The sequence below is a fragment of the Dromiciops gliroides genome, chromosome 4 (genome assembly GCF_019393635.1).
Source record: "Dromiciops gliroides isolate mDroGli1 chromosome 4, mDroGli1.pri, whole genome shotgun sequence".
NCBI lineage: Eukaryota > Metazoa > Chordata > Mammalia > Microbiotheria > Microbiotheriidae > Dromiciops > Dromiciops gliroides.
In genome coordinates this window covers 482629675-482644728 of record NC_057864.1, presented here as the reverse complement: position 1 = coordinate 482644728, position 15054 = coordinate 482629675, and the positions used below count along the sequence as shown (strand labels likewise).

The 15054-nt window shown below is 44.6% G+C and overlaps 1 protein-coding gene across 1 annotated transcript in view; it reads right to left on the bottom strand.

The window, feature by feature from the left end:
• The window catches only part of C4H3orf70 (chromosome 4 C3orf70 homolog), a 69783-nt gene extending 55589 nt beyond the window's left edge, over nt 1-14194 (bottom strand). Inside the window, exon 1 of the mRNA XM_044004611.1 lies at nt 13875-14194. Coding sequence (XP_043860546.1) covers nt 13875-14073 — 199 coding nt within the window. The 5' untranslated portion in view covers nt 14074-14194. The remainder of the gene's footprint in view (nt 1-13874) is intronic.
• Between the last annotated feature and the right edge of the window lie 860 nt (nt 14195-15054).

Here is a 15054-nt window from a genome sequence, read left to right as displayed (position 1 = left end):
AACCCAGGTCCTTGGACCACAGGACAGGCCATCCATAGAAGGTAGTATTCAAACTGGGACTTGAAGGAAGACAGAGGCTCTTAGAGGCAGAGGTAAGGAGGGAGAATATTCCAGGAATGAGGGACAGACTGCACAAAGTCATGGTGGCAGGGGTTGTCCTGTAGCTGGAATGCACTTTTTTCCAAAATTGAGTTTATAGTTTTATATTGAACTAATTTTTATTTTTATGATTTATTTGAACATTTTAAAATGTTTGTTGGTGGTAGAGATGTTGTTTTGTTGCTGTTACTAAGATTAGAGGGGGAAATTAAGACAAGGTAATGATAATATAGGCAGAGACCAGTCTTTGTACCTTGGTGCATGGAGGTACTAATTATAAACCATTCATTCTCTGCCACTTATAAAAACTAGACCCCAAAGAAGAACCATGTTGTTAGCTTAATAGAGAATGATTTGTGAATGCTGACTGACTGACTGACCTCCATGCACTAAGATAAGTAGACTGGTCACTACCCATATTATAGTAAAATTATTTTTTTCTTCCAAGTCATTATTTTTAAAAAGACTCCTAATGAAAGGGTATGTTGTTAGCCTAGTGTGATTAATTTTGTGTTAATAAATTAATTTATTTTAATTCATAAAATAAATTAGTTTTTGTTCATTAAATTAATAAAGCTGCAATTCTATAGTCATATTCTTTTGCCTGATTAATGAGGCACTATAATATGAGGGATGACAATTCTGGCAAGAGAAAAGAATTTTCGAAATGCCAAAAACATTTAAATGGCAATGTCAACCACTAATTAGATGGACACATATAATTATGAAAATCATAGCAGGATAGGTAAACCTTATGATGCTGAAATTTTGTGTTAAGAAATTAATTTATTTGATTCATAAAATAAATTAAATTTTTGTTAATTTAATTAATAAAGCTGCAATTCTATAGCAGCATTCATTTGCCTGATTAATGAGCCACTATAATATGAGGGATGACAATTCTGGCAAGGGAAAAGAATTTCTGAAATGCCAAAAACATTTAAGTGGCAATGTCAACCACTAATTGGATGGACACAGGTAATTATGATAATCATAGCAGAATAGGTAAACCTTATGATGCTGAAATTATGAAACCTCCAAATTAAAAAGGACCTCAAAGGGCAGCTAGGTGGCACAGTGGATAGAGCAATGACCCTGGATTCAGGAGTACCTGAATTCAAATCCGGCCTCAGACACTTAACACTTATTAGCTGTGTGACCCTGGGCAAGTCATTTAACCCCAATTGCCCCACAAACAAAAACAAAAACAAAACTGTATAAAAAGGACCTCAGGGGGCAGCTAGGTGGCGCAATGGATAGAGCACCGGCCCTGGCGTCAGGAGTACCTGAGTTCAAATCCGGCCTCAGACATTTGACACTTACTAGCTGTGTGACCCTGGGCAAGTCACTTAACCCCATTTGCCTCACACACACACAAAAAAGACGTCAGAGGCCATCTAGTCCAACACACAGATGACCAAGAATCCCTTCTAGGATATTCAGTACTCATGAATGGCCCATGCCAACAAAACAAAAATGACATTACCTTCCCAAAGCCATTTGAACTATGCCAATAGTACTATACCGATCAAGCTACCAAAGGGATACTGTATAAAGCTAGGTAGAAATAATAACAAAATTCATTTTGGAGGACCAAAAGATAGAATTTTAAGGGAAATAATGAAAAAAGGTAAGAATGAAGGAGGAATAATACTTCTAGGTCTCAAATTATATTATAAAGCACTCATTACAATTATACCATACAGTATTCATCACAACCATTTGGTACTATCTTAAAAATAGCAAAGTAGATGAATGGAAGAATATTGACTAGAAACAGAAATAATCAAACAATCACCAGGCAGTGTTTGATGAACCCCACAGCATGAATTACCTTGGAAAGCACTCCCTATTTGACAAAAATTACTGGGAAAACTGGAAAGCAGTCTGGTAGAAATAAGGCTTGAACAAACATCTTACACACTATATTTCACAATAAATTCTCATGTTCATGTGACCAGAATATTAAAGATTGTAACCTATAAAAATGAGAAGAGGAGATAATCTACTTTTCCCAACTCAGGATAGGGAATGAGTTCTTAACCAAGCAAAGAACAGGAGTAGTTATAAAAGATAAAATAGATAATTTCCATTAAATGTAATTGAAAAGTTTTTTGCATAAACAAATTAATACAACTATAAGAAGAACAGAGCAGTTGACTGGGGGGGGGTGTCTTTGTGTCCAATATCTCTATAAGAATCTGATATCTAATATATGGACAACTAATAGAAATGTATGAGCAAAATCTAGTCCCCAATGATTAAGTAGTCTGATGTTTTAAATATACAGTTCTCAAAAGGAATTAACAATATATGAGAGAATGTTCTAAAGTCACTAATAATACAGGAAATTTATATCAAAACACACCTGAGGTTTCACTGCAATCCCAACTAATTGGCAGCTCTGACAAGAGCTGGAAAGAATGAATGCAGGATAGGTTTTTGAAAGATGGGCATACTAATGCATTGTTTGTGGAGCTGAGAAGTGGTTCAACCTTTCTGGAGTACAACTTGGAATTATACAAAGGCAGTGAATAAAAGGTCCGTACTCTTTAAAACAGAAATTTTACTGCTAGACAAATATCCTAAGGAAGTCAGTGACGAAGAGAAAGGTTTCATATACACCAAAATATTTATAGCAGCACTTTTTGTGAACATTTCTGTGCTGTAAGAAGTGATGAAGGGGCAGCTAGGTGGCGTGGTGGATAAACCACTGGCCCTGGATTCAGGAGGACCTGAGTTCAAATCTGACCTCAGACACTTGACACTTACTAGCTGTGTGACCCTGGTTGAAGTCACTTAACCCCAATTGCCTCACAAAAAACAAACAAACAAACAAACAAACAAACAAAAACAAAATAAAACAAAAAAAGAAGTGATGAACAGGGTAAATATGGAGAAACATGGGAGAACTTTAGATAAACTGATTTTAGAGGAAACTAAGCAGAACCAGGAAAAGAATATACATATAGACTACAGGAACATAAAAAATAAAACAATAAAATTAAATTACCTGGGGCAGCTAGATGGCGCAGTGGATAAAGCACTGGCCCTGGATTCAGGAGTACCTGAGTTCAAATCCGGCCTCAGATACTTAACACTTACTAGCTGTGTGACCCTGGGCAAGTCACTTAACCCCAGTTGCCTCACCAAAAAAAAAAAATTAAAAAAAATTGAATGATCTGAAATTATAATGACCAAGCTTGGCCCAAAGAAGAGATATAAGGAGAAATCTCCCATGACTTCTTTGCAGAGGCAGGGGACCATGGAACTGAAATACGATATATATCATCATAAACTGTTGAGATATTTTGGTTAGTTTTGCTTAACTTTCTGTTCTTCTTTTTTTATGCTTTACTATAAGGAATGGTTTTCTAGGAGCAGGGGGCAGGAATGATATAGTGAGAAATGAAGGTGATATAAACACAAAAGATAAAAATCCCCTGTACAACATTTCTGAGAAGTGGTCACTCAGCCTTTGCTAGAAGTACTACCTCCCAAGGCAGCTCTCTCCATTCTGTGATAGCTCCCAAGGAGAGGAAATATTTCCCATATCAAGCCTAAACTGGCCACCCTACAGTTCCCCAACCCAGTCCTTTTCCAAATAATTGGAATTTTTTGTGCATTTAGGATCAAGGATCCAGAGATCTTAGGCTGTAAAAGACCTCATCTATCCCAACTCTCCCATTCTACAGTTAAGTAAACTGAGACCCAGAGAGGTTAAAAGATTCATCTAGGGGGCAGGTAGATGGCACAGTGGATAGAGCACTGACCCTGGATTCAGGAGTACCTGAGTTCAAATGCGGCCTCAGACACTTAACACTAGCTGTGTGACCTTGGGCAAGTCACTTAACCCCAATTGCCTCAAAAAAAAAAAGATTCACCTAAGCATACAGGTATTAAGCAACCAAGGCAGAATTTGAACCCAGTTTTTCTGACTTCAAACCTCGTGATCTCTCCACTGTCCATATGTAGATAGTTGGAATATCATCAGAGAAAGTGCCTAAATCTTCTCTTCTCCAGGCTAGAGAATGCAGTTCCTTCAACCAATTGTTCCTCATATGACCTGAACTAAAGGTACTTTGCCACTTATAGGATGAGAGATTTCAAGCTGAAAGGGACAGTAGAAGTCAGAGTCCAACCTCCTCATTTTAAAAATGAAGGAACTGAGGTGCAGAAAGGTAGTGACTTGCCTAAGATGATGGGATCATAGATATAGAGCCAGCCTAAAGGGGATTTGAAACCATTTAGTCCAAATACTATCTTTTACACAGGAAGGAAATGCAGCCCAGGGGGTTGTCCACTGCCACAAAGCTAATAGGAGACAAAGAAAGAGAAAGGAGAGAGAAACAAGAGAGACAAAGAAAGAAAGAGGAGAGAAAGAGAGATAGGAATTCAGAGTGAGAGACAAAGAGGGGAAAGGAGAGGAGACTTGAGAGAGGGGGAGAGGGAGGGAGGGAGAAAGGGAGGAAGAGGGAGAAGGAGAGGGAGAGGGAGAAGAGAGAGAAACAGAGAAACAGAGAGAGAAGGAGGGAGGGAGAGGGAGAGAGAAAAAGAAGAGAAAAAAGAGCAAGGATGAGAGTGAAAGAGAGGGGGAGAAGGAGAGGGAGAAGAGAGAGAAAGAGAGAAACAGAGAGAGAAGGAGGGAGGGAGAGGGAGAGAGAAAAAGAAGAGAAAAAAGAGCAAGGATGAGAGTGAAAGAGAGGGGGAGAAGGAGAGGGGGAGAGAGAGAAACAGAGAAACAGAGAGAGAAGGAGGGAGGGAGAGGGAGAGAGAAAAAGAAGAGAAAAAAGAGCAAGGATGAGAGTGAAAGAGAGGGGGAGAAGGAGAGGGGGAGAAGGAGAGGGGGAGAGAGAGAGATAATAAGAGAAAGGGGAGGGGGTTCCAGATTCTACAACCATTCTGAATATGCCGCTATTGCTTATTATAATGGACACAACTGTCACTGCTCTTAACAAACATGGCCTCTAGCTCTTGTCCTGCTCTAGGAATATAAAAATATCATCCCCATGATCGTTATCATTATGACAGGTTAAATGAAATGGAAAGAAAGGTGGCCAGCTGTTCTTGGCGCCCTCATCCGTTGGCCGCTGAGCTTCAGGAAGCTGATCCGAAGCCAGGCCCTCCGGCGTGCATGCTCCTCTGGAAACCAGTCACAGAGAGGTAGGGCTACAGCTGTTTGTGGGAGCTTCTCCCTGTCTCCATCTCTGGAGGAGTCTTGAGGGTATTCCATGGGTAGAATGAGCAGGCAGCTGTGGGTGGACTGGTGGTGCCAGAAGGCACTTTGGGACAATCACAGCCCTTCATTCTCAATGGACCTTGGCTGCAGAATGGGACAAAAGTCACCACACACCCTCCTCGGACGGGACCCCCTGAGAACAAGCTGATGGGAGTCAACCCGTACAAAGTGTTTCACACAAAGGGATGTGGGCACCAAATAAAAAGGATGCTCTAGACTTGGAAAGGGAACACAATGCACAAGAGAATTGAAATAACGAAACACAATGATGCACAAATGATGAAGAGAAAGGAAGGGCAGAGCAAGGCAACATGATTCAGTGGAAAGTGCTGGCTTTGGAGTCAGAACAGGCAAAGGACCCGGATTCAGATCCTGCCTCCAACACTGCCTGAGTGACTTTGGGTCTCTTAACTACTCTAAGCCTCAGCTTCCTTATCTGAAAAATGAAAAGATTGGGCTAAATGACCTCTGACATCCTTTCCAGCTCATCGTCTATGTTCCTGTGATATTAAGTCCCTAAACCTCCCTGGGCCTCAGTTTCCCCATCTGTAAAAGGGTAGGATGCTTGAATTAGCTCACCCTCCCTTCTCCAGATCTATGATCTGCCTCACTTACCTCCTAAGGGGTGTTGGTAAGGATCAAATGAGAAGAGCCTTGCAAACATTAAAGCACTATATCAATGCTAGCGATTAAATTAAAGTATTTGATTATTTTCCAGTTACATGGGAAGATAGTTTTCAACGTTTGTTTTCATAGGATTTTTAGTTCCCAATTTTTCTCCTACCCTCCCTTCCCTCCCCCCTCCACAAGACAAAAAGCAACCTGATATAGGTTATATATGTACAATCACATTAAGCCTATTTCTGCATCTAGCTATTAAACTAACAACCTCTCCGGGCCTCTGTTGTTTTTTGTTTGGTTGGTTTTTTGCAGGGCAATGAGAGTTAAGTGACTTGCCCAAGGTCACACAGCTAGTAAGTATCAAGTGTCTGAGGCCAGATTTGAACTCAGGTCCTCCTGAATCTAGGGCCAGTGCTTTATCCACTGCACCACCTAGCTGCCCCCCTCAGTTTCCTCCTCTGAAAAAAGAGGGGGTTGGACTGGGGGCCTCTAAGGTCCCTTCCAGATGGAGATGTAGGATAAGAAAACCAATGAAACTGTAAAGAAATCTCTGATGAGCCCAGCTTTTAAAAGCAGGTATAGGGGGCAGCTAGGTGGCACAGTGGATAAAGCAAAGGCCTTAGATTCAAGAGTACCTGAGTCCAAATCCGGCCTCAGATACTTGACACTTACTAGCTGTGTGACCCTGGGCAAATCACTTAACCCTCATTGCCCTGCAAAAAAAAAAAAAAGCAGTTATAGAAAAGACCACCAGCTCCCAGAACTCAAACTCCAAGGGCCCTCAGTAGCTGTCCAGTTCATTCCCTGCTCTGATAGATGAGGAAACTGAGGCACATAGAGATGAAGTGACTTGCCCAAGGTTCCCTGGGTAAGGAATAGCTGATCTGGTGTCTGACCCCAGCCTCCCTGGAGACAGACACAGCTCTCTCAGAGGACATGTGACATAACTAGAGATGAAGGCGAAATCCTGTAAGAACAGTGGCAGGGAGGTCAAAGCGTGGAGCCAGCTAAGATTCCGGATAATGGTCCCGATGACAAAGACGGCTTTGGAAAAAAGCTGGGATTTGAAACAACAAGAACAAGGCACAATTTTCAATTTCAAAAACAAAACCAGAGGGAGACATTTCCAGATTCCCCAGCCATTCTGAGTTATTCAGTTTCGGGATGTAATTGTCCACACTCTGAACAAAGCAGCCTGCAGCTCTGGTCCCACAAGAAGCACCAGACTGGAAATCGGGGTCCTGGCTCTCTTTCAGGGGCTCCTAACCTTTTCTGTATCACTCCCAGATCCATCGGGCATCAGGCTGGCAAAGCGCAAGGACCCCTTCTCAGAATCACGTTTTTAAATGCATACAAGAAAAAGCAGAGTGTTATAAAGGAAGCCAACGATATTGAAATCCCGGGATCAAAATATTTAAAATCTCCTCATAGCCCCCACAGGCTGAGAACCCCTGCCCCGGTTCCCACTCCTCCGCTTTCTAGCTCTAGAGAGTCAAATTAAGTGATCTCTATGAGAGTCCTTCTAACTCACAGTCTAAGCTCCCCGACTCATATTTCACATTCATCTTCTCCAACACAGGGAAGAGCCTACTGCGAAAGTATAGAACAAGCGACAAAAATAGGAAACTGTTGCCAACATAGATGAGGAGTTCGGGAGACAGAATACGGTTGCTCTAAGTGATTTCATGTTGCTGGACCCAGACAAACAGCATTCTGGGAATTCAAATTTTGAAAAAAAAAAAAAACTGTTACACACTTACGTGTGAAGTACTGCACTGGGTGCCGACAGAAGCCAAAGATTTAAAAAAAAAAAAAAAAGCCTCTCCTCTGTCAAGAAGCAAGTTAACGAAACCCACTGGAATCTTGAAGCCCATCTTGTAGTCAGTCAACAAGCATTTATTAAGCACTTGTTGTATGCCTTTGTACAGGCTGCCCCCCTTCCCCACCCTATGCCTGGAAGTCTCCTTCCTCATCTCTGCCTCTTGGAACATCAACTTCCTCCTACAGCTCAGCTCAAGTGCTGCCTCTTTCAGGAAGTCTTTCCTGATTCCCAAGGTTGACATGGTCCCATCTTCCCCTCCAAAGAAAAAAAATCACTGTTTATTTTGTATATTTCTTATATTTACTTAATCTGTGAACATAATCTAGAATGGAAGCTTATTGAGAGCAGGGACCGGTTCGTATTTTTATCCCTAACCCAGTGTCTGGCACACAGTAGGTGCTTAATAAATGCTTGTTGGTCGATTATTGACCAACAAGTTCTAAGAAATAATAAATAAAGCATGGCAGACTCCGGAAGAGAGGCGAATATTGCCCTTATTTTCAATTAAGGGGGAAATGGTAGGCTCCCAAAACAGCAAACAAACAGAGAGAAAAACAACTCTGAAATTCAGACTACAGACCTTTGATCCATGCAATGATGAACCACAGTCCCAGAAGCCTGAGGACAGAACATACCATTCACCTCTTACCAGAGATATATGATGGACTTAAAATGCAAAAAAAAGACATATATTTTTGAACATGGCCAATGTGGGAATTTGTTTTGCTGAACTGTGCATATTTGTTTTGAGAGAACTGAGCTTCAGAGAAGTCATCAGATGATAAGTATCAAACTGGAAACTCAAGATTCAACATTTCTCTCTTAAAATTGATTTTTATTGTCTTTTAAAATTGTTCAATAGAGGGTGAGTGGGAGGGAATGATAAGAAATCCTTGTAAAAATGTGGAAAATAGGAAGGGAAAAAAAGACTTGACTTTCCCAAGGTCCCTGAGTTCATGCTTGGTGAACCTAGAACTAGAACCCAGACCATGCTTCCTCTTGATTCTGGAGATTTCAATTATATCCTCTCTAAGTCTTCATCTTTCTATCGTGGAGAATATTAAACTTCCTTTAAAAGGCCATCTCCCTAAACCCCCAGACAGTTTAGTTGCTCCTCTCCAGTTTCATGATATCTTTCTTGGAAGATATCCAATTTTACTATTCTTTCCAGGAGACTTCAAGCAAGATTTCAGATGAGGCTGCACCATGGCTCTGGATGAGGAGAGAATACTCTATTAGGTTTTGTTCCCACGATTCTCCCCAGTGACACCTTGTACTTTCTTGGACTTTTAAAAAAAATGTTTAGCAGCAACACACTAAACCAACACCTTCAGGTCATTGTTTACAGTGACCTTTCTGAAGGCACAAATGGGGGTTCATCAGAACCCGTCACTTTGGAGTCACACAGTTTGGGATTAGGCAATATTGTTCCAGTCACCATCTTTGTTGGCTTCCCAGACCACCATTCCTATCCCTGGCCACCATTTTGCTATTGTCTCCTAATGAGAATGTAAGCTTGTAAAGAGCGAGAATTATCTCATTTTTGTCCTTCTACCACAGTGTCCAGCACAGAGTGTTTAATAAGTGTTTTTTCTTTCATTCATTCATTCATTCATGAATGCATGCGTGCATTCATTCACTCATTCACCTTTCTTCAAACACGTTCCTTTAAACTTGTCCACCCAGAAATTCCCTTGACAAATTTTTATCCAGTTGCCAAGTCTTCAAGCCCTTCTTGTGGTGTTCCCTACAGACTTGGCATTTGACTACCTGGAAAAATGATGCGATTTGCAACCTAGAGACATCGCCATGCATGCCTCTTACAAGTTATTTGTAACAATGGCAAATTAGGTAAGTTCCTCTGTTTACATTTTTCCAATCAGAATGATGGGTCCATCACTGGTATGTCTGTGTCTGTTTCTTTGTATCTATGTACAGAGTCATATACACATATGGAATCCCAGTGGTCTTCCAAAAAAGATGGCGAAGGGGAATAGGAAGAGACAAAGATAGGAGGATCAAAGGAAGGTCCCTGGGAGGAACTTCAGAGGCCAAAGAGCCCAATCTCTTCACTTTACATAAGAGACTATAGGCCACAGAGATTTAGTGACGTGCCTAAGGTCACATGGGCAGTGCATGGCAGAGCTAGGATTTAAAGCCACATTCTCTGACTCCAAATTCAGCACTTTTCTGTTTTTCCATGATCATCATGCCAATGGTAGACAGACTGTTGTAGCTTCTAGAACCCTGAACATACTAGGTTTCCCCCTTTGCTCTTAATTCCTCCTTCTCCATATTTGCTTCTAAAGTAGAATAGTAGGGGTGGCTAGGTGGTGCAGTGGATAATGCACTGGCCCTGGAGTCAGGAGTACCTGAATTCAAATCTGGCCTCAGACATTTGACACTTATTAGCTGTGTGACCCTGGGCAAGTCACTTAACCCTCATTGCCCTGCCAAAAAACCAAAACCAAAACCAAAAAACAAACTAAAGTAGAATATACCTAAAATTTAAGCTCCTTGAGGGAAGGGACTATGTTTATCATCATGTCTGTGTTTCCACCACCAAACACGATGCCTGAAACCTATTGGTAGATATGTAATAAATACGTCTTGGACTGGATTGAATTTATCTGTAGGAGGGCAGAGATGCTAACCCTGCAATATGCCTTTATTCTTCAGGGCATGGGTAGGAGAGATAACCTGTCACTATCTCAGCTGACCAATCACTTAAGCATTAAACTCTCCCATGATGTCTAATAGTACAGCAATAACCAAAGCAGGGAATTACCCTGGTAATTATCCTCCAAGAAGGCAGCAGCTCAGTACAGTGGAAACTGTACTCTGAATGACTCTGGGGTCAAAAGACCAGGGTTCAAAACCCCATCTTGCTCCTCACTAGCTATGTGACCTTGGGGTGAGTCACCCTCCCAGAACTTCAGTTTTCTTATCTGTATTATGAAGGACAGGTGGTGGCACAGTGGATAGGGAGCTGGGCTTGAAGGCAGGAAGACCTGAGTTGAAATCCAGCTTCAGACACTAGCTGTGTGACTCTGAGCAAGTCATTTAACCCTGTTTGCCTCAGTTTCCACATCTGTAAAATGAGTAGGAAAGGGGCAGCTAGGTGGCACAGTGGATAGAGCACTGGCCCTGGAGTCAGGAGGACCTGAGTTCAAATCCAGCCTCAGACACTTGACACTTACTAGCTGTGTGACCCTGGGCAAGTCACTTAACCCTCATTGCCCCGCAAAAAAGAAAAATAAAGACAAATAGAATGCCAACCAGCTTTTCTCTAAGTGTTGCAGATTGCTAGCCAGCAATGCCCTGAATCACAGCCCCTGGTGAAGAATGAACTGGTCCGGGGCAGCTAGGTAGCACAGTGGATAAAGCACCGGCCCTGGATTCAGGAATACCTGAGTTCAAATCCGGCCTCAGACACTTGACACTTACTAGCTGTGTGACCCTGGTCAAGTCACTTAACCCCCACTGCCCCGCCAAAAAAAAAAAAAGAATGAACTGGTCCAACCCATTACCCTAGTCTAAATACCCTAGGACCCTGATACTAGACCTTCTTTCTTGTGTTACCACAGTCAACCACTTGGCAGGTATTTGGGGGGAAATGCCTTATGTGCCTAGCCACCACACTCACTTTCATAGATCTAGAACTGGAAGAAATCTTAGGAGTCATCTAATCTGACCCTCCTCACTTGGCAGATTGGGAAACAGAGGCACAGGAATAGTGACTCATCCAAAGTCACACTCATCATCACCATCAGATTTGTACCCAGTCCTCTGTCTCTAGAGTAAGGGCTCCTTGTACCACCACCCCCACCTGCAGACTGCCATCCCACAGGGCAGCCCTAAAAGCTCCCCTTCCTTGTAAAAGCTCACTCTTCACCAAATTCCCTCTATTTCCAGCCCCACCCCAAGCATTTGAGCTTCCTAGACTCCCCACCATTCCCATGACTTATTGTGAACCTATGATTGTCCTGTTTAACTGCTCTTTCCAGCTGTTGAAGAGGAGGATGGGTAGGACCAGAAGACACAGAAACAATATGAAGGGCTCCCAAAGGAGCCCAGAGTACAGGATTTGAACCCCAACCTCTCCACTTGGCCTCCCTTAGATTTGCCAACTCTTCAGAATTCAATTCATTTAATTCGAATCAAATGTCAATTCCTTAATTCAATTCGAATGTCCTTTTCTGTTTCATAAAGGATGAAGAGCTCTTAACAATGTGCTTTGCCCTGGCAACCCTCAGCAGGGTTATCACTTCATTCAACAAATTTCAAAATTTGGGAAAACAACCATTTCTAGAGTTTACTTTGTGTCAGCAGAAAGCAGCTACTCCCCAAACTTCCTATTGCCAAGACTGTGGTAGAGATGAGCATTAGAATCTTTAAAAAATTTTACTAAATGATTCCGAGGACATGACCAAAAAGATATAGGCCAAACACATCCAACAAAGGTGGAATTCTGATTAAATGGCTCATTAAGTTTAATTCATTCCAAAATGATCGACACAGGAAGGTAACCAAAGGCCTAGGCTGTTAAGTTCATTAAAAACAAAAACCCAAAATGACAAACATTATGTATCTTCCAGACCCCATGAGTGTTTGTTTTAGGAACTGGTGTCTGGATTGGCTTCCTCGTTTATTTTCATTTTATAATGTTAAAACATGTGTGTGTGTAAATCAAATAACAGCCTGGGATGATGTCTTATATACCCATACCAATATGTGTATTTGTGTACATTGTTTGCACACACACATACATAGACATAGGGTATGGATATATACTTGTGTTTATATATCATGTGCTTGTGCTTATATGTGTACATACACATGCATAGACATGCATATACGGTTGGGGTTGTATGCATATATACCCATAGAAGTCTGGGTGTATACTTTTATATACACATACAGATGTATTCACATGTGCCTAAATACATAAACATATTTCATCGGTTATAAACACATAAAGATCTTTGCAGTTATATACATGCAGTATAACATGTGTGATTGTGTGTATATATTTCATTTCTATATATACATATATGGAAATATATTCACAGTTACCCTGATGTAAGGCTAGTTATAAGCTCATGTCTAGAGCCACATATATAAGCATATATAGGGTTGGATCGGTGCACACAAGTGCATTTCTACATATGCATAAACACAACATAGAATTAAGTACACACAAATACACATTTAAGGTCGAATATAAACACATATGTATGTGTGTATACACAGGTACCTAAACACATCTGTGATTTGCACACAACCATATATATTCTCACACACACACACACACACACACACACACATCCCTCTAGAGGCTTGGCTGTCAAAAGCATCCCCCCAAACTGCCAGCTGACTTCGGTACCCCCCCCCAGCTGCTGCCACACTTTTTTAGTTGTCTCTAAAAGCTTTGTCTGACAAATGAGACCCACAGCTCCATTCGTGGGTTCCCAAGAGTGGTTTGGAGAAGGGGGGGGGAGAAGAGAGGAGGGGGGGAAGGGAAGAAGAGAGAGGAAAGGGAGGGAGGAAGAGAGAGAAGAAAAAGAGGAGAGAGGAGAGAGAGAGAGAGAGAGAGAGAGAGAGAGAGAGAGAGAGAGAGAGAGAGAGAGAGAGAGAGAGAGAGAGAGAGAGAACAAGGAAGGGAGTGAGAAAGAACCTAAGAGCAGTGGGCATCAGACGCAGGCAAGCTTTCCTGCCAATCTGGGAAGGAGGTCAGCCCCTGCCAGCAGGGCAGCGGGCTCTGTTTTCAGGCAGGCTGTCTCTCGGGGGCGGGTGACAGGGCGGGAGTAACCCCAACGCTGCAACCTCAGTGAGAGGAAGGGAAGGGGAAGGAGAGGCCGGCTCCGGAAAGGATGCCTCTGCCCCTCTGGCCGTCCGGGGTGGCACTACGGGCTGAGCTAAACCTTGCCTGTCCCGGGGCGGGGGAAGGGGGGGCGGGGAGGAGAACTGCGAGGGTGGGATCGTTGGCTCTCCTGGTCCCTGGGCTCAGAGCTGCTCTCGGAGATCGCGGGTCCCGGGGCTGGGGGGGGGGGGGAGGAAGCGGGGAAGGAGGGGAGGGGAGCGGGCACTTACAGTGGCACCAGCCTAGGTGACAGCACCAGTGCAGCTTGAAGCACTTGCCATGACTGTGGGTGGCGCAGATGGAGAGCCCGTCGCACGGCTGGAAGTCGGGTCTCCGCGCCGCGCAGCTCCGAGCCAGGGCCTGCGCTTCGTCCACTTTCTCGCTCTTGACACCCCTCTCGGGCCCCGGCGCCGCCTCGGCCGAGCTCATCTCCCCCGGCCGCTCCGCCGGCTCCTCGGGCCCCCTAGGCTCCCCGGGAGCAGCGTCCCCTCGCCTCCGGGCCGGCCCCGCAGGAAGCAGCCGCTGCAGCCCCGGTGCGCTCCCGAGCCGAGCAGAGCAGAGCCCGGGAGAAGGAGGGGGAGGGTCTGTGGGCGGGGTCGGGGGCGGGGCTCTGGGGGGGGAGGGGAACACTTCGCGGGGAGGGGCCGGGCCGGGCCGGGCTGGGCCTCGGGCGGGGGTCCGCCCTCCCCAGCCCCGCTTGGATCCTGGAGCCCGCCCGCGCTCCCGGGGCCTGCCTGCGCTCGCCCCTACTCGACCGCTGCCGCGGTCACGGCCACGGCCACGGCCAGGTCACCGAGCAGAGCCCCGCGCGAGTGTGCTCTGCCTCTCACAACCTTACACCTTCACAATCACACACTCACACACTCTCACACCCTCCTTTCGGAACTGCTGTCCCCTCCCTCCAGGCCCCTCAGCCTAGGCGCGCGTGCTCACACACGCACACACGCGCGCACACACATACACGGAGGCAGTCTTCGGGGAACAGAGGCCCTATCTTAGGCGCTGTTGCACATCCAACCCTCTAATATTGGTGTCTCATAAACACACACGCTCAGCGATCTAGTGTAAGGACACCCCCAAACACACATACACATACACTACCCACCCAGGGAGCACACAAAGGCTGACCCACCCTCTGACGGCGAGTTCACCCCCCCCCACGTGCCCACGCACGGCGCCGAGAGGGAGGGGGCAGCTTGGGGAGAGGGCTGGGGTGTTCTCCGAGTCTCCCCTAGTCTGACCCAGGCCGGCTGGGCCCCCTCTTCCCCTCCCTCCAGCCCTGCAGCCTCCCGGCCGCGCCCCGAGCCCAGACCAGCCTGTACCAATCTAGCCTCCCCGGGGACCGCAGGCAGAGCCGCGGCCACTGCCACGGATGCAGTCCCAGCTCAGCCTTCTCCTCCCCTGGCAGCA